This window comes from Hemitrygon akajei, chromosome 22 (genome assembly GCF_048418815.1).
Source record: "Hemitrygon akajei chromosome 22, sHemAka1.3, whole genome shotgun sequence".
Lineage (NCBI taxonomy): Eukaryota > Metazoa > Chordata > Chondrichthyes > Myliobatiformes > Dasyatidae > Hemitrygon > Hemitrygon akajei.
Genome location: NC_133145.1, coordinates 48,219,328 through 48,245,339, shown reverse-complemented (window position 1 = coordinate 48,245,339; position 26,012 = coordinate 48,219,328). Strand labels below are relative to the sequence as shown.

At 41.4% G+C, this 26,012-nt stretch overlaps 2 protein-coding genes across 4 annotated transcripts in view; one reads left to right on the top strand and one right to left on the bottom strand.

Annotated features, from left to right (window-relative positions):
- The window catches only part of LOC140714717 (E3 ubiquitin-protein ligase rnf213-alpha-like), a 175,757-nt gene that overhangs the window by 37,570 nt on the left and 112,175 nt on the right, over positions 1 to 26,012 (bottom strand). For both annotated transcript variants that reach the window (XM_073026215.1, XM_073026217.1), the window contains exons 51-63: positions 25,593 to 25,713; positions 24,969 to 25,069; positions 23,399 to 23,578; positions 21,068 to 21,225; positions 16,520 to 16,619; positions 12,233 to 12,344; positions 11,930 to 12,137; positions 10,820 to 11,013; positions 9,716 to 9,838; positions 9,495 to 9,605; positions 7,904 to 8,158; positions 6,501 to 6,579; positions 3,150 to 3,184 (exon numbers count right to left, since the gene is read on the bottom strand). In XM_073026215.1, coding sequence (XP_072882316.1) covers positions 3,150 to 3,184; positions 6,501 to 6,579; positions 7,904 to 8,158; positions 9,495 to 9,605; positions 9,716 to 9,838; positions 10,820 to 11,013; positions 11,930 to 12,137; positions 12,233 to 12,344; positions 16,520 to 16,619; positions 21,068 to 21,225; positions 23,399 to 23,578; positions 24,969 to 25,069; positions 25,593 to 25,713 — 1,777 coding nt within the window. The remainder of the gene's footprint in view (positions 1 to 3,149; positions 3,185 to 6,500; positions 6,580 to 7,903; positions 8,159 to 9,494; positions 9,606 to 9,715; positions 9,839 to 10,819; positions 11,014 to 11,929; positions 12,138 to 12,232; positions 12,345 to 16,519; positions 16,620 to 21,067; positions 21,226 to 23,398; positions 23,579 to 24,968; positions 25,070 to 25,592; positions 25,714 to 26,012) is intronic.
- Positions 1 to 26,012, top strand: part of LOC140714718 (somatostatin receptor type 2-like) — a 139,195-nt gene that overhangs the window by 70,987 nt on the left and 42,196 nt on the right. Inside the window, exon 3 of one of the 2 annotated variants that reach the window (XR_012095980.1) lies at positions 15,323 to 15,449. The gene's annotated coding sequence lies outside the window, so the exon portion shown is untranslated. Of the gene's footprint in view, positions 1 to 8,900; positions 8,950 to 15,322; positions 15,450 to 26,012 lie in introns of those variants that run through there. The other variant, XR_012095982.1, reaches the window with a different exon arrangement.

Here is a 26,012-nt window from a genome sequence, read left to right as displayed (position 1 = left end):
GTTAAGGCTGTTTGACAACAATTCATTATGATAAAGACAAGGAATTCTGCAGATGTTGGAAATCCAAAGCAATGCACACAAAATGCTAAGGGAACTCAGCAGGTCAGGCAGCATCAATGGAAATAAATAAACGGTCAACGTTTTGGGCCAGGACTGAAAAGGAAAGGGGAAAATGCCAGAATAAAAAAAGTAGGGAGTGGCAGGGGAAGGAGGCTAGCTGGAAGGTGATAGGTGAAGACAAGTTTCCAGGAAGGATTCTTGGCTATGGTAGCAGGTCTGGTGAGTATATGGTCGAAGAGTTAGACATTTAATACCAATTGTGGCAAAAGGGGGAAAATCCTCTCGCACACACAAGTATGTCAAAAACTCACACAAAACTCCCTCTCTCTCACACACAAACTCACACCATGCATGCACAAATTGTCTCACAAATTGTTCAAATTGCATAACCTCACACAATACAGTGGCCAATTAACTTAGAAACCTTCATATCTTTTCTCACAGAGAGAACACGTAGACAGTTCACTAACACTGAACCCAGTTCACTGAGCCATTGGTGCCTTATGACAGCAACTTTACTAAAATGGGTGATGAACTAAAGCCAGGACTCTGGACACGATGGGATGGTGATTTAGTTACTAGATTACAAGAAAAACTAAGGTGGATTTGATGGGAATGATGGGGGGGATCCAGCAACTGATTAACTGCAAATGTCAGGAGTCCAGTATTGAAATCATGCTTCAAGACCTAAAAAAATCTACAGGTGCCTGAAACAGAGGTCCAGCTGAAAACCTGCGACTGAAGAAACGATGGTGCACTTAAAGAGCACGGGAGGTCCAGCAATTCACTGACAGCCATGGCATGTGTAGGTCTCTCAGTACTGCATGAGATACTCCGACTGAGATACTCCGACTGTAATTGGCAAGTTGGATATTCAGGGAGCCATCTCTCTACACCACACATGGCTGAAAGTAAAATGGAGGGCCCTGTGGGACAGAAGCTTTAGATTGATCTAGGAGTAGGTTAAAAGGTTGGCACAACATTGCGGGCTGAAGGGCCTGTACATAAGAACATAAAAAATAGGAGCAGAAGTAGGCTATCTAGCCCATCGAGACTGCTCTGTCATTCATTAAGAACATGGCGGATCGGACCATGGACTCATCTCCACCTACCTGCCTTTTCCCCATGTACTGTGCTGTATTGTTCTATATGCACTGTAACAAATTGGTATTTGAATATTTAAATGGGTTCTGCTAGTTGGGCTGGGTTAGGTTACCCTAATCATTTGAGTTAGTGTTCTCTCTCGTAGCCATTAGTGTCTCTTGTACATGAAGGGTGTTCTTCAGTCTGCATGTCTTCTAAGAAGGCCAGTGCCAACCTGCTCCCATCATTATGGACTGTATTCATTCCTTGCCAATAGTCAGAAGAGTGACACTTGGGATGTGCTCCCATTGTAAATATGTAATTCTGTGCACGTTCCACACAATCTGAAGAACTCAGTGGGCCAAGCAGCATTGGTGGGAAAAAAATAAATTGTTTATGTTTTGGGTCGACACCCTGTGTCATGGCTGAGAATGGAGAAGCGAAATGAGATGGCCAGGAGAGAGTAATAAAAGTTACCTCTCTATATTTAAATGGTAGAGATAAACATGTAATTATAGCTACTAAACCTGTCGTTGATTGTTTACTGCCTTTAAAAAATTATAAAACAATGTGTGAAGAGAAGAGACATAGATTTTCCCAGCAAGAGCTTCTGTGTGGCTCATGTCAGTAGTCACTTATGTGTTGGATTTACATAAATCTAACTCCAAAACATAAAACGAATCGAAAAAAAACAGAGCCAGGGAAGACATGTCTACTCCTTGTTTTACTTTACTGAAGCAAACACTTATGATGTGGTGCCGTAATAACATATGCCATTCACATACTTTTATATACAACTCAAGATCAATTATGTAAACAACAGGAAGCTTAATCAAACAATATACCTACAATATTACTGAAATATTAAATAAACAACAGTCGCAACATTTGCAATTCACAAGTTCTTACCAACCTGCCTCCATTGAATGGCACTTCCCAATAGTAAGGGTTCACAGCAAGGTCCTAATGAAAATGAACTATTTCTCATACCTTAGAATCATCTCTCCAAAAAGACAGAAACTGATAATAAAATTTACCATTGACTCCATTGCACCAGCGCAATGTTAGGTCTCCAGAGGAAAAGGATCATTCCTTGCAGCTCAAGCATGTTCTCAGGAGATCAAAGATCAAGACCTCAAAACTGGCACAGTCTACTGGGCAGCAGTGATCCTTGCTCTCTTATGCTTCTGGGATTTATGCTGCTTGCAACTTGCAGCTTGTGGCCATAGAGAGAAACTATTAACACAAAACTAGCAAAATCTTGGGGGACTTGTTCCAGGCTAAATTCCTTAGTGCTAAGAGTCAGCTCTATGTAAATCAGGCCAAGTCACTTACAATCATGACACCAGATGCCTAAAATTGGCAACCTGGACAACTGATTTGGACAGTATGGTCAAATTGCAGCAGAGCAACTGAGAAATCCAAATCATTAAATACATCAGTTATAAGTGAAAAAGTGGGATCAGGAATCGTAACCACAAGGTATTAGGTTCTGATTAAAAATTTTCCATCAAGAGAGGGGAAGTCTGCTGTTGTTCTCTAGTCTGACCTACACATAACTCTGGGTACATAAATGCAAATCTTCTAGTTCACCGTCATTTGGGGATAGACAATAAATGTTGGTCTAGTCAGCGCAAATTAAAAAGACCAATAAACATGAAATGTAAAAGAGAAATGCTTGAATTCTTGCCCTTGATGAAATCTTGCCATTAATCTCCCTAACTCTGAAGAATTCCATCCTGCTCAAGTGTGTCATTAAGGAAGAGTAGAAAGAGAAACCATGTTCCACAACCAGTCAATGTCAAGCTAACACCTAATGTGTGCCAAAATACTGTACACATTATGTCACTGTTAAATTAAAGCTACAAATTGCAAATAATCAGTTAATATTTTAATATTGATGCAATGAAATGACTAAAGGAAATACAAAGTATTACTTGTGCAAGTTAAACAGATCTAAATTTTGTACAACATGCTAATCTTATGTAATAAATCTGGGTCCTTACCTGGCCCACTTGAATTTCTTCACCACATAAACAATCTGGACAGAAACACACAAAGTGCAAGTTACTATGGAAATGAAGCAAGAACAAGAAGATTTCTTTTTGTTAAACCTTCTCTGTATGAAGCATTTTAAAAATAATTTTAAAATTGGAGTACATTGCATCTGAAAATACCTTGAATGTAAACTAGTCAAAAAAGTAGCTTGTGTCTTCCTTACAAAAGCAGAAAAAGCCTGCATTGTGCCTGTGTGCAATTAGTCCCACTTCGTTGAACGTAGTATGTGGAATGTTCATTTGGCAAGGTAACTCCTGAATGGGAATGAATATCAGAGAAACACCAGAGAATAGATGAGGAGATGAAGGCAGGGCAGTGGACGTTGTCTGTAATGGATTATAGCAAGGCCTTGGCAAAATCCCATGTGGTAGGCTAGTCTGGAATGTTATGTAATGCCCTGGTTAAGATTTTTATTGCTAATGCTTATAGAAAATTTTGAAAGGGATAGATAAGATAGAAGTAGGAAAGTTGTTTCCATTGGTAGGTGAGACTAGAACTAGGGGACATTGCCTCAAGATTCAGGGGAGAAGATTTAGAACGGAGATGAGGAGAAACTGTTTTTCCCAGAGAGTGGTGACTCTGTGGAATTCTCTGCCCAGGGAAGCAGTTGAGGCTTCTTCACTAAATATATCTAAGATACAGTTAGATAGGTTTTTACATAGTAAGGGAATTAAGGGTTATGGGGAAAAGCCAGGTAGATGGAGCCGAGTTTACGAACTGATCAGCCATGATCTTATTGAATGGTGGGGCAGTCTAAATGGGCCAGGTGGCCGACTCCTGCTCCTACTCCTGATGTTCTTATAAAGTTTTTCATTTTGTAGCTTTCTGTAGAAGGAGTGTGTCCCGCTGATAGTGTTAGGGTTTCAGTTAAAGATAAGGGGTTGTGATGTTCAACTTGGGAATGTTGTGTCAGCCAATCAGGATGGTGGAATGGGAGAAGGTTCTAGAGAAAACTGGGTGGAGAGGATTTTTGATAGACAGTGGTGGGGTTCAATCACAATCAAGAGAAAATCTGCAGATGCTGGACATCCAAGCAACACATACAAAATGCGGAGGAACTCAGCAGGCCAGGCAGCATCTATGGAAAAGGGTACAGTTGGCATTTTAGGCTGAGACCCTTTATCTGGACTGGAGAAAAAAAGATGAGTCAAGAGTAAGGTGAGAGGAGGGGAGGAAGAAACACAAGATGCTAGGTGAAACCAGGCGAGGTGAAATAAAGAGCTGGGAAGTTGATTAGTGAAAGAGATACAGGGCTAGAGAAGGGGAAATCTGATAGGAGAGGATAGAAGGCCATGGAAGAAAGAAAAGGGGGAGGGGCACCAGAGGGAGGTGATGGGCAGGTAAGGAGATAAGGTGAAAGAGGGAAATGGGAAGGGGTACGGTGAAAGAGAGGGGCATTACCTGAAGTTCGAGAAATCCATGTTCATGCCATCAGGTTGAAGGAGCAACACCTTATATTCCGTCTGAGTAGCCTCCAACCTAATGGCATGGACATCGATTCCTCAAACATCTGGTAATGGCCCCCAACCCCCCCCCCCCCCCACCCCCATCTCCTTCATCATCTTGAAATTGTACAGGACTTTGCATTGAATTACTCTGTATAGTTTTAATGTCTGTACCCAAGGCAGGATACACTAGGTTTGATGTCAGTGCAATATTGATTAATAAGGTTGAGCCCTGAGATGAAGAGGCTGAGGACACTTCACTTCCACTTGAGTTAAAAAAAAACTCAAAGGTAATCTTAAAGAAACGTGCAAGATTCTGTGTTGAATTAATAAATTAGGTGCTGACAAAATGTTACCTCTTGGAGGAGAGCACAAAATTAGGTGGCACTGTGTCCAAATAAAAAATACTTTTTTAAAAACTATGAGAATATAATAAATTTGTTGTTTGTAGTACTTTGCAGGTCTTTGGAATTCTTTTCCTCAGTGATATAGGCAAGACAGAGCCATAGACCTTTGGAATCAAGGGAGGGATCAGAGCAATGGAAGTTGACCTGAGATCAGTTCTAAGTGGTGAAAAGGCTTCAAAGGATGAGCTTCCTTTTATTATCTTCTCATGCTTTTGAAACGTATCATTTCATAAGAGATGACGACAGGCACAGTAGTTGGGCACCTTCCTAATCAACCCGCAGCCAAATGATTGTCCTTGGTCCTGTTCAAGTGCCAAAGCACTCCTGTTCAGCAAGTCAATAGGCCAAATGACAACTACAAAAGAACAGCAATTGGTGCCCCTGCAAACATTAAAAAATGTGGCAGTAACGACTTTAAGGCGCAAGCACATTCTTTCACCATCACCTTTTGGAAAGGGAGGATACACCAAGGAAAGGCAGTAATCACATCTTCAAGAAAGTCTCTTTGTTGTTTACTCATTTTTAAGAAAAAGGGTTGCTGAAGATTGTTGTCAGAACCAGCACAAAATCATGGGCTTTGGGACAGCAGTGAACTTTGCTGTTCCTTACACTTCCTACAAGAGGCACCTCGTAGAATTGGGACTATACCAGCTTCACTGTTTCCCCATTCCTCGGAAAGATAAAGGAGCTACGTTAGGGCGTATTCTGGAGTTATTAATTTCAACAGCAATCTGAAAACTATATATAACTTCAATGAAGCATTGTCAACCCATTGAAGTAAACCATGTCATTGTAACCAGTGAAAATGTATTGAGTTACCATTGATCTTAAGGGTATAAAAGTGTGATGTACTTTGTGTTTAGGAGGCCTCTTGTTCCAAGAATTTCTCAAGCTTGTGTGCTGAATAAAGGCTTCTTTGTCCACCAGCTGCAGTGACTCACCTTGACTTTGTTCACAGTCACAACAACCTACATTATTGTTTGCTCCTGGCCAAAACATCCCCAGCACTGAGGTTCTAGTTGCACGGGGTCACCTCCCTTGGGGCAAATGTTTCATCCGCCACACTAGACTCCAAAGCAGACAAGCGATTTTGAGTTTTTTCATGGGAAAAGACTACCAGCTGTAAAGGGGAGTGAACTCTCAGCCCCCCTGAAACCTTGCAAGGTAAATTAATTTTCAGCAGACCCACTAGTGTCCTGAAATTAATGCTATCAAGGGAGACAAGTTCCTCCTGACCATTGCATGAGCTGGCATATAATTTGAGCACACAAATCATCCTGTAGTCAAAACAATTAAAGTGGATATTCCTTAGGCAAGATATTTCCAATCACATTTTTATGCCTAATCTTTTATAGTGGGAGGTGAAAATAGGCACTTCATAAGCATAAATGTAAGAAAAGTCTTCTGCACTTCATCTGTATGGAAAGTTCAGATGCAGGATACTTACTGTACCACGTCAGCCGATCACGAAACCAACTTCTAGCTTCTTTCTTAAGATCTTCAGGCATGGTGGGTAAGTAAGCATTCTAAAAATTAAACAAATAAACCATCACAGTGACTTAACCATTCATCACAAACACATTTCTCTTTTGCAGAGATTCATATGAAATCTAAGGACAAACATAGGAGATCTATTCTATTGAATCCTGATCTCAAGCACTCCCGGTCTAGTTCCAGGTGTAGGCCAATTGAGAAATGGTTGAAAATCTGCCTGATCTCTCTAAAGTTGGCAGAGAGTTCATGCGACATTGGGATAATTTAATGAGTTTCATTATACTGGTCTTTGAAAAGAACTAACCATTGCTGGTAACTCAGAGAAAATAAATTTTCATCATTATTTCATTCATCTTTATTTTGTGTATGGAATGTGTTACCTCAGGTCCTGGTCACTGAAAAAGCCAGAAGCTGAATGTTACCCCATAACACACTCAACCCTCAAGTATTGGATGATAGACTGTTCCTAAGAAATACGAATGTCTATGCTGACTTTTACACCAACACCAATCTTGGACTGGGACTGTGGGAAGGGTGGAGAGTGCTCCATGCAAGGAAAATAAAGTCATTTAGGGATCAGTTATTTCCAATGACCAAATAACTTTCTTGGCAGCCATGAGATTGATGCAAAGGCAGGGAGCATTTCAGTGAATGTAAAGTTGCAGCAAAGTCTACATTTCACAAAGACAGCAAGGAAGATGATGCTGTATTTAACACATTTAGTCCAGGGAAGGACAGTGTCTCTTTTGTAATGTTCATAGCAAAAAATTAAGATACAGTGAAATCAAGAGAGAATAATGAAAAAAATCTGGGGTCTATTTCAGAACATAGACTGAGGAAAAGCTACCAAATTTATGGTAATTTTATTATACATGCTCACAGCCCTGAGGTAGGCCATTCAGCCCTCTTTGCAATGGTTATCAGGTACCACCCTTTGCTCCCTTCCCGCTGACTTGGAAATTTGTCCTCATCAAATGGGGGTGGCACAGTAGCGTAGCTGTCAATGTGACGCTATTACAGCACCAGTGACCTGGGTTCAATTCCCACCGCTGCCTGTAGGAGGTTTGTACGTTCTCCCCATGACCACGTGGGCTTCTTCAAGGTGCTCCGGTTTCCTCCCACGTTAAAAAGACGTACGGGACAGTCACAAGGGTGTAATTGTGCAGCACAGACTTGTTGGGCTGGCAGGGCCTGTAACCATGCCATATCTCAAAATAGAATAAAATAAAAAATCAAAAGGCATGTGTAAGCTTGATGGTAGTCTTAACTGGCACTACAAAGGGCAACCAAGAGCAAAATGCAAGGCACTAGTACAGCAACCCTTGTATGGCCATTGAGTGTCCATGGATTCCTAACCTGCATCTTTGAAGGACAGAAGGCAAGACTGCAGAGCGGAAGTGACAGAACACTACTCCCACAGAGCAAAACCAAGGCTGTGTGAACTATTATCTCAATCAGGATGCGATGGAAGTTCGACTGATTTGGTTTGATCCTCAACAAAGATTCTGGGCTTCCAAGTTCATTCTTCACCAAAGCAATGCAGAAATCCTTCAGGTTTGGAACCTCTAGAATCGTACTATCCGCAATAAATTTCTGTAGCATGCTAATTGTCTGAAAGAAAACACAAACAGTAAATATAGTCATTTTAAAGCGGACCATAGTGCATTTCCTGTTTATCAAGTAGACAGCTGATTTCTTGATTAAAGGTGAGTGACAAAAATTCCAATTTTATCTGCCAATTAAAAATGCACAGCTCCATCCTGTGTACACAGAACCGGCATCGGCCTGACTAGGGCTTTTTACGATTATCTGAAGTTATGTTTTCATTTGGAATCAGGAATTCCAAAAGCTTCTTGAAATAAGATTTTTTTAAATATATTGGTGCTATTTTGAATATTTATCTCAGAAATGTGGATTGCAGAGAAATGTAAGTGTTCTAGCTTTGATGGTGCAGAGATGGGCTAACCTTGCAGTGAAATACTGACAACTTTGTGGGGAGCCTCAAGCAAGAAAGCCTAGATTTACCCGAATTCTAACAGGCCAATGTACATTTGAATTCTGGAAAAGCATGAATGGAACAGCTGTATTAGCCTATGAACCCGAATGAAGATTATACAGCTGTGAAGAAGAAAGGTAACAATAAGACAGTTCACAGTTTTTTATTGTCTGTAAGATTGTTTTACTTAGTTTTATATTTTTAAATTTGCCATAATTTTAACATATTAATTTTAATGTTTTTTGAATGTATCAGACTATTGGAAGCTTTGAAAAATCTTGATAGCTTTAACAAACAGCAGAGCCTAGGACTTAGCCTTGCTATCTTTTAAAGCTTATTTCAATCATATATGGGCAGGCTTGTTCTGGCGGTCAGTGAGGCAAGATGCAGTCAAGCAGGATGTCAGGCAACAAGTTCATCTCTATGGATACAGGCAAGGTAAGCAAGGAGAAATTGGGTATCTCAGTGGTGGTCTGCTTTCCACAAGATTTTGACCATTACCTTTGCTAAAATGGTACAGTGGCCTTTAGCCTTCATAAAACTTTAATGACACAGTGTTTTAGATGGACATCCACAATGTGAAGCGGAGCCTCTGCTACCAGGGTGTGTAACTGAGCAGTAAGTTTGTATTGTTTGATGCCTGATTCCCAATCAACAAATAAAAAAAAGTGAAAAAGAGCAGATTTGGTTTTATCTGATACTTCTTGAACTGTCTCTCAGGAAGTATAGCAGTAAGCAGACGAGCACTTCTGTTAAAATTAGCTTCTGCATGTGGATCTGTTGAAAACTGAAAGAAGTGACTGTTTCTACTTTGCTCAACAAAATAGCCTATATTGCGGTTTGCTGTTGCTTTATTAAATAAGAGATTTCAGCCAGCTAGGAAACATATGTGGCAGAAACATATTATTGAAGGTCAGGAATCCCACGTGGCTCGTTGGTAATGATTCTTACCGTTGGTTTACAGTGCAGGCTGAGATCTTCCACTGCAAATGAACATGTTACTTCACGAAATAATGCCAAGGCCAGGTAAACCCGATGATGATTTGAAGAGCATTTCAAACCCTTTGAGGAACAAAATGGTTTAAAAAAAATAGTTAAAGTGTGGGTTTATAAAACATTAAACGTACAAAAATGTTCAATAAAGAAGGAGTGCCTTAAGAAATGGTAGCAACCTTTATCTTGTCCGTGACAACATTCATTTGGCATCTCATGACTGCCTCAGTGGTTGCTTCACGTATGGTTTTGTATGACTGCCCACATAGTATATAGCGATCCAGCTGTACCCCACGAGAATGCTGGGAAGAAATGGCCAACTTGCATGTCAGTACACAAAGCAATACAAAACAGATAGAAAAAGAGAAAATGCTGATTGAAACTACTGGAACATTAATTTTCTTTCTCCCTGCATAGGTGCTGGCTGATGAGGATTTCCAGCATTTGCTGTTTAAATTCTAGGTTTTCAGCATTTTTCATTTGTAAAGGAAGAACCTAGTTTTCCATTGGGCACTAGGCAACAAGAACTTGGCAGATTACTAACACACGCGATAAGAAACAGGAACAGGAGTAGTCAATTTATCCATGAGCCTGCTAGAGAGATACTCTAATACAAACCTGGTACCTGCCACAATAAGCTGAATGGCCACCTTGCGGGCATTTTACAGATGGACAGCACCCAGCCAGGACACTGCATCTCTGCCAATTCTTCCCCTAGTTCACATCCTTTCAAAATTTACTTCCACAGGTTTTTACCAATTTCTTTAATGAAGCTTCAATACGTTTCCAGCACTCCCACTGGGAGACAGTTCCATGTCTAGCTCTGTGATTTTGTTTTACGGGGTGGGGGAATATCTGAAAGCTCCTTGCTTCAAGAAATATGTAAAATTTATATACATAATATGCCATTGAAAGTGTCTTTCTGCTTCACTTTCTGTTGAGGCAATTTTTGTAAAAGAAAAAATTGCATAAAAACAGCACATAGAGAGCAACTATAAATTCTGTGATTGAAAGAGTGATAGGTCGAGCTAGAAAAGTGATTAATGGGGTTGATCTTACAGAAGGCAGGTATGAGATCAATAGGCCAAATGGGCTCCTGCAATGATTCAATTAATTTAAGGGTTATGAAAGATACAACAAAGTAACTCCTCCACATTAAAGATTAATTTGAAAAGGTGCATGTAAAGAATTACAGATGTTTATTTGATTAATCAAATCAATTGTGAGATATTGCCTAATTTGTAGATGTTAGGAAGTCCCTTCAAATCCATAAAATGTTCTACCTGTTTTTCAATAATCTGGTCTGGAAATGACCAATGATACTCTTGAAGCTGTGATAAAGATTGAACAAAATCCATTCCATACTGATCATACACTTCCCTCATCAGATAAACTCGGTACCAGTCATTGTTGGAGTGCAGACAAATCATTTTCATATGTTGGAAGAAATTTTCCTTTGTGGCCTTGTGCATTATGTCTGAAAATACAAATTTACAAAAATTACTAAGTCAATTCACATACTGCTGGAAAGCAACTGTGTTCAAAGTGTATGTCTAAGCAAGACGTTTCCCATTTGTTAACAGTCAGTAGGTTAACACTGTGGAATAGTTAACAAAAAGCAGAGGAATAAGATATAAGAGCATAATTAGGCCATTCGGACCATCAAGTCTGCTCCGCCATTTCATCATGACTGATCCGATTTTCCCTCACAGACCTAATCTCCTGCCTTCTCCATGTATCCCTTCATGCCCTGACTAGTCAAGAACCCATCAACCTCTGCCTTAAATATGCCCAATGACTTGGCTTCCACAGCCCCCTGTGGCTACATATTCCATGGATTCACCACTCTCTGGCTAAATAAATTCCTCCCCATCTCCGTTCTAAGAGGATGCCCCTCTATTCTGAGGCTGTGTCCTCTGGTCTTAAGACTGCCCCACCATAGGAAACATCCTCTCTACATCCACTCCGAGGCCTTTCAACGTTCGATAGGTTTCAATGCGGTCACCCCTCATTCTTCAGAATTCCACTCTTCATCGTGAAATCGTAAAATGCTAACTCATTAGTCATCATAGCCAGTGAGCTGTAACTGTGACACTCAGCTCTGTATTAGTATACATGGATCCTGCCCCACTCGAGAGATTTTTAGTGCAGACATCAGAATAATGCATAACAGTGCTAATGGAATGCTGAATCCAAGCTCAGCTTTTATACAGATTCCCACAGGATGTACGACACATGCCTGGCTATGAGCACTGGCTGATCTCACCCTGCTTAAAGCTACAGAGCACCTTTGAAAGAGGCTAGGGGCAGCAGAGCATTGATATCCTTTTGGTTAGAGAGCATCTTATGCCGACGGAGAGCAGGCAATGACTAAAAGTTAGCCTTTATGTTACCTTTCCTGCTGCATGATTCATACATCAGCTGAGCTGTAAGATTGAAGCAGAGGCGTAGCCTGGCAACGTTCTGCAGGTATTCAATGGCATTTTCTTCACAAGTGGCAACTTGCTGCCGAGCAAACCTGCTGGCAAAGCTACAATTCTGCTTGAGGAGTTCGCCACTGTCAAGTCCTCCATGACGCTCAAAGTGGGCATACTCCGAGTCCTTAAAGGCAAAATACAGATTCAGACGCTTGGCCAACTTCAATGATACCTTCAACTAGATTTTGGAGTGAAAGAGCTCAAATGGCTCCTGTTTACCTCAAAGCATCTGATGAACAGAAGGTAGACTTCCTTCTGGTGATCTTTTGAGAATATCTTCTCCTCCAGGTTTGAGAGGTATGTCTGCAGGAAGTCTTTCACCTTATCAAAACTATTGAGAAATGCAGAATTTATACCATCCTGAGTCTTTATTGCAACCTTATCAAATGTATTTACACATGTTCTGCCATAGTTACATTTATACACAAGATTTCTCATCCACCATCTGCGGTGAGGAATAAAGAGTTGATGCTTCGAGTCGAGACCCTTCATTGGGACTCAGCCAGAAACATCAACACTTTTCCTCTCCATAGCTGATTCCTGACCTGCCGGGTTCCTCCAGTTTACTCTGGAAATCCAGCATCTGCAGAATCTCATCTGATGTTTAATTAATTCACCTTTACTTTATTCATCTGATCTCATCACCTACATTAATCAAAGCTATGTTCAGTAAACAGCAGTGTGGCCTTGAGCATAATGCAAAGTGATTTAGTATACTGTCACTTAGGATTTTTAAAAAAGCTGATTTCGCTGAAGAAATAAGGTCAATTTTCTCAGAACAATTAATTAGCTTACAAAGTGTCGCAAATTGCTTTTAAATATTTGGAATGCGAACAATGAATCTCACAACATTACCCTCATATTAAGCACAAAGTACACTGCAGATGCTGTGGTTAAAGCAACACGTACAACAAGCTGGAGGAACTCAGCAGGTCGGGCAGCATCCGTGGAAACGAGCAGTCAACGTTGACAGCTGCTGCCCGACCTGCTGAGTTCCTCCAGCGTGTTGTACGTGTACGTGTTGCATTACCCTCATACTGCTGTCAGCTGGCAGATGTGATATCATGGACAACACAATGGGCTTGAAAACAGAGGCCGATTTCTCTCCCCTCCTCCACCCACTCCATCTGCATTCCATCTCCTACTCACTCCGGCCTGTAAGTCGACTGCTCAATTCCCACCACAGGTGCTATCCGATCTGCTGAGACCCTCCAGCATTTTGTGTGTGTTCCTTCCACTAGATTCTCTCCACCCACAGTTTTCATCTGCCCAACCCACTTCCCTTATTTGGTTCCATGCTTCACTTCCTTTTCATATAACCATATAACAATTACAGCACGGAAACAGGCAATCTCGGTCCGTGCCAAACGCTTACTCTCACCTAGTCCCACCAACCTGCACTCAGCCTATAACCCTCCATTCCTTTCCTGTCCATATACTTATCCAATTTTTTTTAAATGACAATATTGAACCTGCCTCTACCACTTCTACTGGAAGCTTGTTCCACACAGCTACCACTCTCTGAGTAAAGAAGTTCCCCCTCGTGTTACCCCTAAACTTTTGCCCCCTAACTCTCAACTCATGTCCTCTTGTTTTAATCTCCCCTACTGTCAATGGAAAAAGCCTATCAACGTCAACTCTATCTATCACCCTCATAATTTTAAATACCTCTATCAAGTCCCCCCTCAACCTTCTACGCTCCAAAGAATAAAGACCTAACTTGTTCAACCTTTCTCTGTAACTTAGGTGCTGAAACCCAGGTAACATTCTAGTAAATCTCCTATGTACTCTCTATTTTGTTGACATCTTTCCTATCGGATTCTACTGCCTGCATCTCCCAGCCTGTCACTATTCCCAATCTTCCTTCCTCCACGTGCCTATCAACCTTACGCATCTGGATCCCCCTATCACTGGGCAGCTTTTGCTCCACCCACCCCCTCAACTCTTTATATTGGCTGTGACCTCTTTGCCTTTCAGCCCAGACAAAAGGCCTCAAACCTAAATGTCGGCTATCTATTTTCCTCCATCGATGCTGCCTGACCCACTAAGATTCTCCAGCACATTGTTTGTTGGCATACAAAATATTTACTGATCAGGGGATAAAATTCTATTCCTTATACATCTTAGAAAGAATTTTTATTTGTGCCATGTGTTGTGTGGAAGTCATGGTAAGGCAAGGATTGCCCGGGTCAGTTGAAGTCAAGCGAGACCTTTGAAGTGAGACGGCCAGAGACACCATTGCTTACTACAGATGAGATAGTGTGTACTCGTGTCAAATGGGTGAGGCCTCTGTAGTGAGACTTCTCCAGAAACGTCTTCCTAAAAATAGCTCCCTTTAACATAACGGAGTGTAGGCAAAATCACAGAAGGATGTGAAAGATACTCAACAACTAGGGCTTTATTGCCTTTACTGACTTCAAAATATCATCGGTGTCCGCTTGAAGTTTCGATTGACTTTAACATCACTATTGTGAATACCACTTGATCTTGCGAGTCAGGAATTTAAACATATACAAATTTACAATATCTGTAGCTGATAAGCCAATTCTGTATTACTATCACAGTTTCCTTTTCAGGCTTCGGAACAGTCTGTGTGGCAGGGTCCATGCTGTTCTTCTTGTGCACAAATGAGACAAAAAGAATGGTTGAGTGGCAAGTGTGCGCATTCTGGGCCCAGTTAATTTAGTTATTTTATAACTGGTGATGACAGTTACTCATTGAACGTTTCTTTCTGGATTCCCTGCTGATTTTTTAACCACCCCCCCCCCTCCCCCGCCACAAAAAAGATTTTTTGAAAAAGTAATTTAAGAAAAATTGGCAGATAATTTGCCCATCACCAACTCCAGCGAAGTGCAACATGATGACAATTACATGTTTTAGTGATGCTAAAATACGGGCAAATACTGGCTCAGAAGAACGAACTCTTCCTCTAAAATAATGCACTTGGTCTTCTTTCCTTTTAACCAAGATGTTAGTAAAGGCAAAGCTCTTACGCCCATCAAGTGGCCATTCTGGCATTTCTGGGAGCCCCTGGGTCACCTTTGAATGTTAAAATTACCAAGGAGGTGGGAATGCAGTAGAGGCAAATGAAGAGTGGGGAGAGGAAGAAAAATCTTCCTTTACTTTATTAGCCCAAGTGAACAGGGGTCAAGTTTTATTTGCATTAGCAGCTTCCTGCGGCACCTTTAATGCCAGGATCGATCAGGAAATTGACCAAAGCTCTGGTTAATCCCGGGTGGGGGAGCGGGGGGGAAGAATTGGTGGTTATAAATTAAAGTCTTTGTAAACATCAATACTTGTTTCCAGCAGCAAGCCAAGAACCTGTATTTGCGAGGTGTTAACTTGAGAATGTTACGCGTTTGGAGACAATGAGATGCATCAGGAAAATTACCTGTTCCGAAAAAGACCATGTGAAGTCCTATGAGATTTCGATAAGGTAATTTCTGTTTTTTAAAAAAAAGGTTTTGTCTAACCCATATATTATATACAATGTTAGACTGTGCCCCACTCAGCTTCAGTGGAAGTGAAGATTTGCTTGGAGTTTAGTATTTCACAATGAACATCACCCAGGCTGCTCCCACGAGCTTAACAGCATCACTCACTCTCTGTTAGACTCACAGAACTACTCATTTGATTTAATGTCAAGTTAAGTCATAGTTTTAGCCATTTTCTCACTTCTGTTCTTGCTCATCTCCTGTTTGCATCTCTTGCAGACAGATCAGTTGTGACTAATAAACTTTCACCCTATTAGACTGCATCGTCCAAACTTGTGTCATTCAATCTGTTTTGGTCCCCACTCACAAACATTCACTCCGTTTGCTCCACTTCTCCTTGTTCTCTGAAATTTAACACATGTGCAATTTCCACCTTTTCCTTGTTTCCATGCAAAGTAATCAAAGTGAAGCATTAATTCAAGCAACACACACAAAACGCCGGAGAAACTCAGCAGGTCGGGCAGCATCTGTGGAAAGGAATACAGTTGATGCTTCAAGCCAAGACCCTTCATCAGGGCTAAAGAAAAAAAGACGAGGAGTTAAGTTAAAAGGTTGGGGGATGGGAGGGAGAACTACAAGGTGATAGGTGAAACTGGGAAGGGGGAAGGTTGAAGTAAAGATCTGGGAAGTTGAATGATGAAAGGGATACAGGGACGGAGAAGGGAGAATCTAATAGGAGAGGGCAGAAGGCCACGGAAGAAATAAAAGGGGGAGGAACACAGAGAGAGGCCTTATCGCAGCAGTAGAGGAGGCCATGGTTCGAGAAATCGATGTTCATGCCATCAGGTTGGAGGCTCTCCAGCGGAATACAAGGTGTTGCTCCTCCAACCTGACTGTGGGCCTGTCACAATGAGGTCACACTCGGGCAAGAGGAGCAACTCCTTATATTCCCTTTCTTACTCAACCACTGCTGCATAACCTGGTGAACATTTCCAGCATTTGTAGAATTCCCTTCAGTCCCAGCACCTTCAATAATTTTTTTGCTTTTGTTTAGTCATTTAATTTTCCTTACCTGTAATGCATTAAAAGCTTCAGTAAAACAGAACGTATCACAGGATTAATGTCCACGCACTCAGAGAATGGGGTTAAAGTTCGAGTCATGTAGAGGTTACCTAATTTTAGAAAATAATCTTTAGTATAAGGCACAGATTTACATTTTAATCTCTTATGGCTGACCAATATAAAACCTACAACAGCAAACCTAATTAGCGCGATTCAAATATGGTCATCCCCAGGCAGCTTAACAATTAACAATGAAAACTATAATTGGAGCACAGAATTACAGTTTTGTGCAAAAGTCTTCGGTATATATACGGTATATGTAGGGTGCCTAAGACTTTTGCATAGTACTATATATTGGTTAAAATAGGAAGATGGTTGGGAAACAGAAGTAAGGGGTCTTAGCTTAGTAGTATTAAGTATTATTTAGTAACTAGAAAGACATAATATCCAGTACTGAGCAAAAGGCTAGCTCAGGCTAGCTATATATCTGCACCGCAGACTTTTGCACAGTACTGTATGTCATGTGCCAGCCTGTATTTTACGTAAATTTTTCACAACGGGATGCGTAATAAGAACAAAAAGGATCTGCTGCCTGGCATTGGACAAATTTGTGAAGGAGATTTGCTTTCAGAAGCTACAAGGCATCGGACTACAAGAGCCTACAGAGGATAGCAAAAACCGTGAAAAGGTCACTGGGGCCTCCCTCCTTCTACCTGTGACATTTACTGGGAGCGTTGTAGACGGAAGGCCTACAGCATTGTAGAGCATCCCTAACACCTATTTCGCTTTTTCTTTGACCCACTACCACCAGGAAGGAGGTAGAGGAGGACCAGGACTACAAGAATGGCTAACAGCTTCTTCCCCCAGGATGGGAGACTAGTGAACACCCTGCCACCAGCATCACTAGGACAGTGAGCTTACCATTTTCCTGTATGTACCAAGGTATAATGAAAGCATTAACAATGCAGAATAAAGTGTAAAAGCTACCAAAAAAGTACAATGCAGGTAAACCATAAAGTGTAAGACCTTAACAAGGTATATTTACATTTTGAATTTTACTAACTTATTTGTAATAATATTTTATGTGCTGTGTATGATATGTATTGTGGATACACCATGGTCCAGAGGAATGTTGTTTCATTTGGTTGTACATATGTGCAGTCAGATGGCAATAAACTTGAACTTGAAGTTGAGCATCGTTGTAAAAGCTGACATTGGAACTGTTCTCATCCTCTCAGAGCAAGCTTCTTCTTCATTCTTTGAGCTCCCTGGGCTCTGCACAAATATCTCTATCTCATTCATTGCTGTACACACTAAAAGGGAATCCCAGACTTGCACAGTGGGTGTCACCGTTCCCTGTTTCAGCAACGTCAGGGTGAGGGTGACTTTACACAGCTGTGCTAGTGCCATCAAGCCTACAGTAGAATCAACAGAACTGACATGAGCATGTCCAGAGCGGACTCCATAGCCAAATTCTTCTACTACACTACCAGGCTCAAGGACAGCTTCTATCCTACTGTTATCGGACACTTGAATGGATCTCTTTTACGATAAAATGCACTCTTGGCCTCACAATATACCCAATTATGATCCTACTCTTCATCATTTACCTGCATTGTAAACTTCCAATAGCTTTTACACTTTATTCTGCATTGTTATTGCAACCTTATTCTAGTTCAATGCACTATGTAATGATTTGATCTGTACAAACAGTAAGCAAGTCAAGTTTTTCACTGTATTGTAGTACAAGTGACAGTAATACACCAACACCAATAGCACGATGAACTTGAAGATGAACTCCATTGGCTGCTTTAATATTAGACCCAAACACAAAATACTCTGCAGATGCTGGGGTCAAAGCAACACACACAACACACTGGAGGAACTCAGCAGATCAGGCAGCATCCTTGGAAACGAACAATCAACGTTTCGGGCCGAGACCCTTCGTCAGGACGTTGACTGTTCGTTTCCACGGATGCCACCCGACCTGCTGAGTTCCTCCAGAGTGCTGTTTGTGTTAATATTAAGACCTGTTCCTCCCAGATAGCCAAGTATGGATTATGATGGAAAAGAGGTCTCTAAATTCCAAGACCAGAGTTTGAAGAGTCCACCTATATTGTCTTACTAACAATGGCATGAATCACATGATAAAGGCCAGGAGAGTGGTCTGGCATCGGATCATTTTCCATTTCCACAGTCAAGAATTGTTTCAGGTTCCCAAGGTATGCTTCTAACTTTGTTTAAATTAGTTGTAAACGAGCTGTTTTAAAGTCGTCTGAAAAAGTAATTTACTACCCCACCGTATGGCTCTTGCCAGAAATTTCCCAAGTAAAAAAAGAGCAGACTTTCTGTTAACAAATTACCATCTGTTATTATTAACGTGTAACTTTGTGAGTGGAATTTTAGAAAATAGGTCAAAACCTAGCTAGCTAAACCCTGGTTGTGATCAGAATACTGTCCATGTCCACAACACTCCTTGAGGCTCAGCCAAGTTTCCTTCAGTATCTCAGCTAAATTTGTGGAGGAAGTGGCAGAGGTAGTCCGACACAAAATAAACCAAAATCATGAATTCGTTGTTTTCACTTTAGCAACTATTGATTGGGATTTCAACCTGTCCATTGTCAGTTTTTCAAATGCTGCAATGATTCTGCAAACATTGTTCAGGGATTAGGAACATGGTCTGCCACCGCTGCTGTGAGCTGGTGCCAAAAAGAGTTGAATTTATTACAAAATATGGCCAGCCTACATGTTCAGATATCTCTAATAGCAAGCACATCACTTAAGATAGAGCAGGTCTCACCAGTCAGAATTGATGGAATCCTGAACGACTGATGAGCATTACGCTTTTATATGTACTTTGCAGCAAGGGGAACTATAGATAGGTTAAGTGAGTGGGCAAGGGTCGGGCAGATGGAGTACTTCGTTGGCAAATGCGAGATCATCCACTTTGGAAGGAAAAATGAAAGATTATCACTTAAAAGGTAAAAAATTGCAGCATGCTGCTGTGCAGACTTGGGAGAGCTTGTGCATGAATCACAAAAGGTTGGCTTGCAGGTGCAGCAGGCTATCTAGAAAACAAATGGAATGTTGGCCTTCATTGCCAGAGGGATTGAATTTAAGAGCAGGGAGGTTATGCTGCAATCGTACAGGGTACTGGTGAGGCTGCACCTGGAGTACTGTGTGCAGTTCTGGTCTCCGTACTTGAGGAAGGATATACTGGCTTTGGAGGTGGTGCAGAGGAGGTTCACCAGGTTGATACCAGAGATGAGGGGAGATTGAGTCACCTGGGACTGTACCCGCTGGAGTTCAGAAGAATGAGAGATCTTATAGAAACATATAAAATTGTGAAAGGGAGGATAGATAAGGTATTGGCAGGAAAGTTGTTTCCACCGGTGGGTGAGACTAGAACTAGGGGGCATAGCCTCAAGATTCGGAGGTGTAGATTTAGGACAGAGATGAGGAGAAACTGCTTTTCCCAGAGAATTCTCTGGCGAATGAAGCAATGGGGGCTACCTCAGGAAATATATTTAAGATAAGATTGGATAGATTTTTGCAAAGTAGGGGAATTAAGGGTTATGGGGAAAAGGCAGATGGGGGAGATGAGTCCATGGCCAGATCAGCCATGATTCTTATTGAATGGTGGGGCAGGCTCGACAGGCCGGCTGGCCGACTCCTGCTCCTATTTCTTATGAACTGGACAAGAGGCAGCAAATGGACCAGGCAAAAGGAGTAGGGAGGAGTCATGGGTTCAATTTGTTTATTTATATACACATATGAAGAAATAGTGGAAGAAACACATTTTGTAGATGTTCGAGGTGTGACTAGTTGTGTTTATGCTCTATTAACTAATTCAATCACATTATAGTGTGTGATCTCAGGAGTTTCTGTGGAAGCTACTGATGTCCACAATTGAATCCTTTAAGTGCTTTGTAGGAACACCCACAAAATGCTGGAGGAACTCAACAGGCCAGGCAGCATCAATGGGAGAGAATAAACAGTTGACATTTCGGGCTGCTACTCTTTGTCAAGACAGGAAAGGTGAAGAAGCCTCTAGAAGAAGGTGGGGTGAAGGCAAGATGTACAAACTGGCAGATGATAAGTAAAACCAGGTGACAGAGTAGGCAGGGGGTGGGGGAGGGGGAAGGAAGTGAGCGGCTGGGCTGAGCCTTCACCTCTTCCGTCTATCACCGCCCAGCTTCTCACTTCATTTCCCCTCACCTGGTCTCACCTATCATCTGTCAGCTTGTACTCTTCTCCCTCACCCCACCAACCTTCTTATTCTGGCTTCTTCCCCTTCCTTTCCAGTCCTCATGAAGGGTCTTGGTCCAAAATATTGACTGTTTATTCTCCTCCATCGATGCTGCCTGGCCTGCTGAGTTCCTCCAGCCATCTGTGTGCGTTCCTACAAAGCACTGAAAGGGTTCGATGGTGGATATTGCTGCCTGACTTGCTGAGTTCCTTCAGCATTTTGTGCGTACGTTGCTTTGGACTTCTTGGGTTTATGAATTACTTTGTAAGCCCAGGGCTGAAGGAGTTTGTTAATGTCACCGATACAAACCTCCAGGTGCCTTCCTGACTGCAATTAGTAATGACAGCAACAACTCAATCACTTCATCACATGGTGGAGAATCTTCACTGAAGCAAAATCTGGAAACGACCTCCATGAAAAACATATTGCACCGCTGACGGAAGTCATTGTGCCTTTTTAAAGCCGTCCTTTAAAATTAAGAGCAAAACAATATATTTTAGAGATAACTAAATACATAGTATCATAAAGCCCATAAACTGTGCCATACCCCCTTTCGCTACGTAAATGTATGGACTCCTAGTTCAAGAGGAAATCAGCACCTATCTATATTGACTATGTTCTCAGTGCAGTCTATATTCTGAGGCTGCAGTCCATCCTAGACTTTACTCTGCTAATCTGGCAATGTATATAATATATAAGTTTGCTGATGACACCACAATTGTAGGCCGCATCTTGGGTAATGATGAGTCTGATTACAGAGAGGAAATTAAGAACCTGGTGGCATGGTGCGAAGACAATAACCTATCCCTCAATGTCAGCAAGATGAAGGAATTGGTTGTTGACTTCAGAAGGAGTAGCGGACTGCACAACCACATCTACATCGGTGGTGTGCAGGTGGAACAGGTCAAAAACTTTAAGTTCCTCGGGGTGAATATCACAAATGACCTGACTTGGTCTAACCAAGCAGAGTCCACTGCCAAGAAGGCCCACCAGTGCCTTTACTTCCTGAGAAAGCTGAAGAAATTTGGCCTGTCCCCTAAAACCCTCACTAATTTTTATAGATGCACCGTAGAAAGCATTCTTCTAGGGGGCATCACAACCTGGTATGGAAGTTGTCCAGTCCAAGACCAGAAGAAGCTGCAGAAGATAGTGAACATAGCCCAGCACATCACACAAACCAATCTTCCATCCTTGGACTCACTTTACACCGCACGCTGTCGGAGCAGTGCTGCCAGGATAATCAAGGATAAGTCCCACCCAGCCAACACACTTTTTGTCCCACTTCCCTCCGGGAGAAGGCTCAGGAGCATGAAGATACATAAGGCCAGATTTGGGAACAGCTTCTTTCCAACTGTGATGAGACTGCTGAACAGATCCTGACCCGGATCTGGGCCGTACCTTCCAAATATCTGGACCTGACTTGCACTACCATACTTCCCCTTTTCTATTTTCTAATTATGATTTATAATTTAAATTTTTATTATAGTTAATTTGATTTGTACTTCAGGGAGCGTGAAGTGCAGAAACAAGTATCACTGTGATGATTGTACGCTCTAATATCAATTGTTTGGTGACAATAAAGTATTTGTAGTATTTGTATGAGCAATCAGTGGCCACTTTATTAGGTACACCTGTACACCTGCTTGTTAATGCAAATATCTAATCAGCCAATCAAATGGCAACAAGTCATGCAGACATGGTCAAGGGGTTCAGTTGCTGTTCAGACCCAACATCAGAATGGGGAGCAAATGTGATTTAAGTGACTTTGACCATGGAATGATCATTGGTATAAATATCTCAGAAACTGCTGATCTCCTGGGATTTCCACCCACAACGGTCTCTGGAGTTTGACGTCGTGATGTTCACCGAGCTTAGCGATTAATTGTTACACTCAGCGGACTCTGCAACATCAGACGCCTCGACCCGAGCTACCAATATTCACCACCAGCATAGTCCCTGCATTTTACAATGAATGGTGCGAGAAACAAAAACAAAATCCAGTGAGCAGCAGTTCTGTGGGTGAAAACACCTTGTTAATGAGAGAGGTCAGAGGGTGAATCGCCAAGCCAGGAGTATAGGTTCAAGCTGATAGAAAAAAAAATCAGAATCAGGTCTAATATCACTGGCATATGTCGTGAAATTTGTTGTTTTGTGGCAGTAGTACATTGTAATATATGATTATAAGAAAGCTATAAATTACAATAAATATATATATTTAAAAAATAAATTAAGCAGTGCAGAGGGAAAAAAAGTGGAAGAATGTTCAAGGGTTCAATGCCCATTCAGAAATCAGATAGTGGAGGGGAAGAAGTTGTTCTTGAAACAGTGATCATGCGTTGGGCTCCTGCGCCTTCTCCTTGACGGTAGAAATGAGAAGAGGATAGGAAGGTGACAGTAAGTCAGTTAACCACGAATTACAGCAGTGGTGTACAGGAGAGCATTTCCCATTGAACCTTTAAGTGGATGGGCTGCAGCAGCAGAAGACCACGAACGTACAGAAATACATCGTCGCCACTTTATTAGGTAACTGCCGTACCTTATAAAGTGGCCACCGAGTTTCTTGCTACCCCGGTCAATATTTTAAAAGTAATTCAACCAAGGTAAAATTTCTGCAACCAGATTACAGAGAGTGAAACTTACTTCAGCAGCACAGAGACTTGGATCTTATGGGACGCTGGCACATCTTTCCGACACTTTGGGCAAAATGCTTGAACTGTAAGTGAGTGCTCCAGACATTCAATACAGAAGGTATGGCCACAGGGCAGGTAGGCTGGATCTTTCAGCACACCAAGACAGACCGGACACTCCTTGATGCCAAATCTGAAGAAGAACAACACAGCCAAAAATTACTTAGACATTCCAACACTCAATAGCTTTCTCATTTAGCTGTTCTATGCTCTACTCTAACAGGAGAGATCACACCCATTGAACATGTTTTTTTAAAAAAGGTTGTTTTGAGCTTGCTGTGATTCATGCAAACAGAATTCTTTGTCTTTTTTCTTGTCTAAAATCTCTATCTTTGGTGTCAGGTGAAGAAGTGGCATGCACAACCAAATGAATCCTGCAGTCTTAAGCTGTCAACAACATCAGCTAACACACACAAAATGCTGGTGAAACGCAGCAGGCCAGGCAACATCTGATGCACCATCAATAACTCTCTGAGACGTGAGGCGAGATATCGGCTTTTATTGACTGGAAGAAAGAACAAGCAGCAATTGACCACCATACTACATCCTGGAGACTGAGGGCAGGGCTCAGGCCTCAATCGCCTTTATACCGGGGTCTGTGGGAGGAGCCACAGGAGCAGTCAGCAGGGGGCGTGTCCAGACAGGTATATGTAGTTCACCACAACAGCTATAGGAAGAAGTACAGTCGACGTTTCAGGCCGAGACCCTTCAACGACTTCAGCAGGCTGATTTGGAAGCATATTACTGCACATTCTGTCACGCTGACATAACAAACATAAGAAAGTCCGCAGATGCTGGAAATCCAAAGCAACACGCATAGTGCTAGAGGAACTCTGTAGGTCAGGTAGCACCTATAGCAAAGAGTAGACAGTCACCCTTTCAGGCCTAGACCCTTCTTAGCAAGACACGCTGCCTGTACGCTTTTCCACAGACACTGTCTAACCCGCTGAGTTCCTCCAGCATTTGGTGTGTGAAGCTGCTGTAATACTTTCAGGATCTTTGCTTCAGATGCCAAAAAAAAAGTTAACCATTTAAGATCACAGCGTCTGGCTGGTATCACGGCATCGCTGTGGCACTAGCAATGCACAGGGCTCTGTGATAATTGTCAAAGGCAAATTGGATTGCAGCTCATTCATGATGCCCAGTGACAAGACATCCGGTGAACCACTTTCAATCCTGAAGACAATGTGAGCACCCCCACTCGGTTATCAGAATGAAACAGGCATGTTTCATTACCTGACTGCATTACTTATCATTCCTTAAACTGTCTTCTGCTTTTTTTTTTTGAAGACATCCTGGGGATCTATGCACAGTCATTAGAGATAGCTTTACGTGTTCAACATAAACAAGATAATTTCCTGATAATGGAATAGTGCCAGAATGAAATGGAATTAATGAAGGGTTAAGAGTTAATGATTCTTAGTACTTAGTGGGTTAATGTCAGAATAGTTACTTTTTATGCTGTATAGTTCTATGAACCTATGGCATTTAGTCAGTAAAGGATGAATTTATACCAACTTTACCTGCAGTCCAGTTTACTGGACATCTCATTACATGACTGCAAGACTTCAATCATTCCTTCAACTGTCTTATACTTCTTCAAATCAGAGGATGTCCTGAGGATCTGTGTAAGGCCATTGGAGATATCTTTTATTGTTCAGAATGGCAAAGTTACTCCATAAAAATGAAATAATGCCAGAACCAAAATCATTGGAAACTTCTCAAATGACACTATACAAATGTTCTAATTTAATACCAAGAAAAAAATCAAGCCCAGAAATTGTTGTTGGCAGTTCTAAAAGCAGGATAATTAACTTAAACAACTTTATTTATGTCTGTTATTTTAATAGATGTTCCTCCACTTTGTTACTGCCGACTGTTAAAACAGCATAGAGATGAAAAAGCAGATGTCATAGGAAAGTTTAAAGCTTTTGTCCTCGCATGTTAACAGTGGATTTGATTAAGTTTTATGCTTTGAAGAAACATTATTTAAAATAATATTATTAATGCGAAGGCCAGAGTACTTAGAAATTGCATGTACTAACCATTCTTAACATGCAGCCAATTATTTTTAAAAGGCTAGAATTAGCAAAAAACATAATGATTGCAATGCATCATTAGCAAAAACACAATTTGGTGATAGCTACCTTCTGAAGTTGTGAACAATGATTTACAGCAATCTCCTGTAACCTGGGGTCAATGTCACTTGCAGTCAACACAACATGTTCGATAAACACGCACAACACGAGTGCACGGTCCCAGTTTGTTCTGAGAGATAAAACATATTATTACTCCTTATAATGACTCTAAAATAGAAATTATTCACAAAAGGTACATGAAGTTTTTTTTCGCAGAACTAAAGTACCTACTGTTGTTTTAGTACAAGGATAATGTTGGATAAATTATGAAATCAGTTCATTTTCCTCAGTGTGCTGTATATCGCATGCCAGATACCACCACTGTGCTTTCCTACAAGAGTAACCAAACTACAACCCATCCTATGTGTCTTGACCAGACTAAGGCAAAACTATTGCAACACATACAAAATGCAAAATGAGATTCAGCAT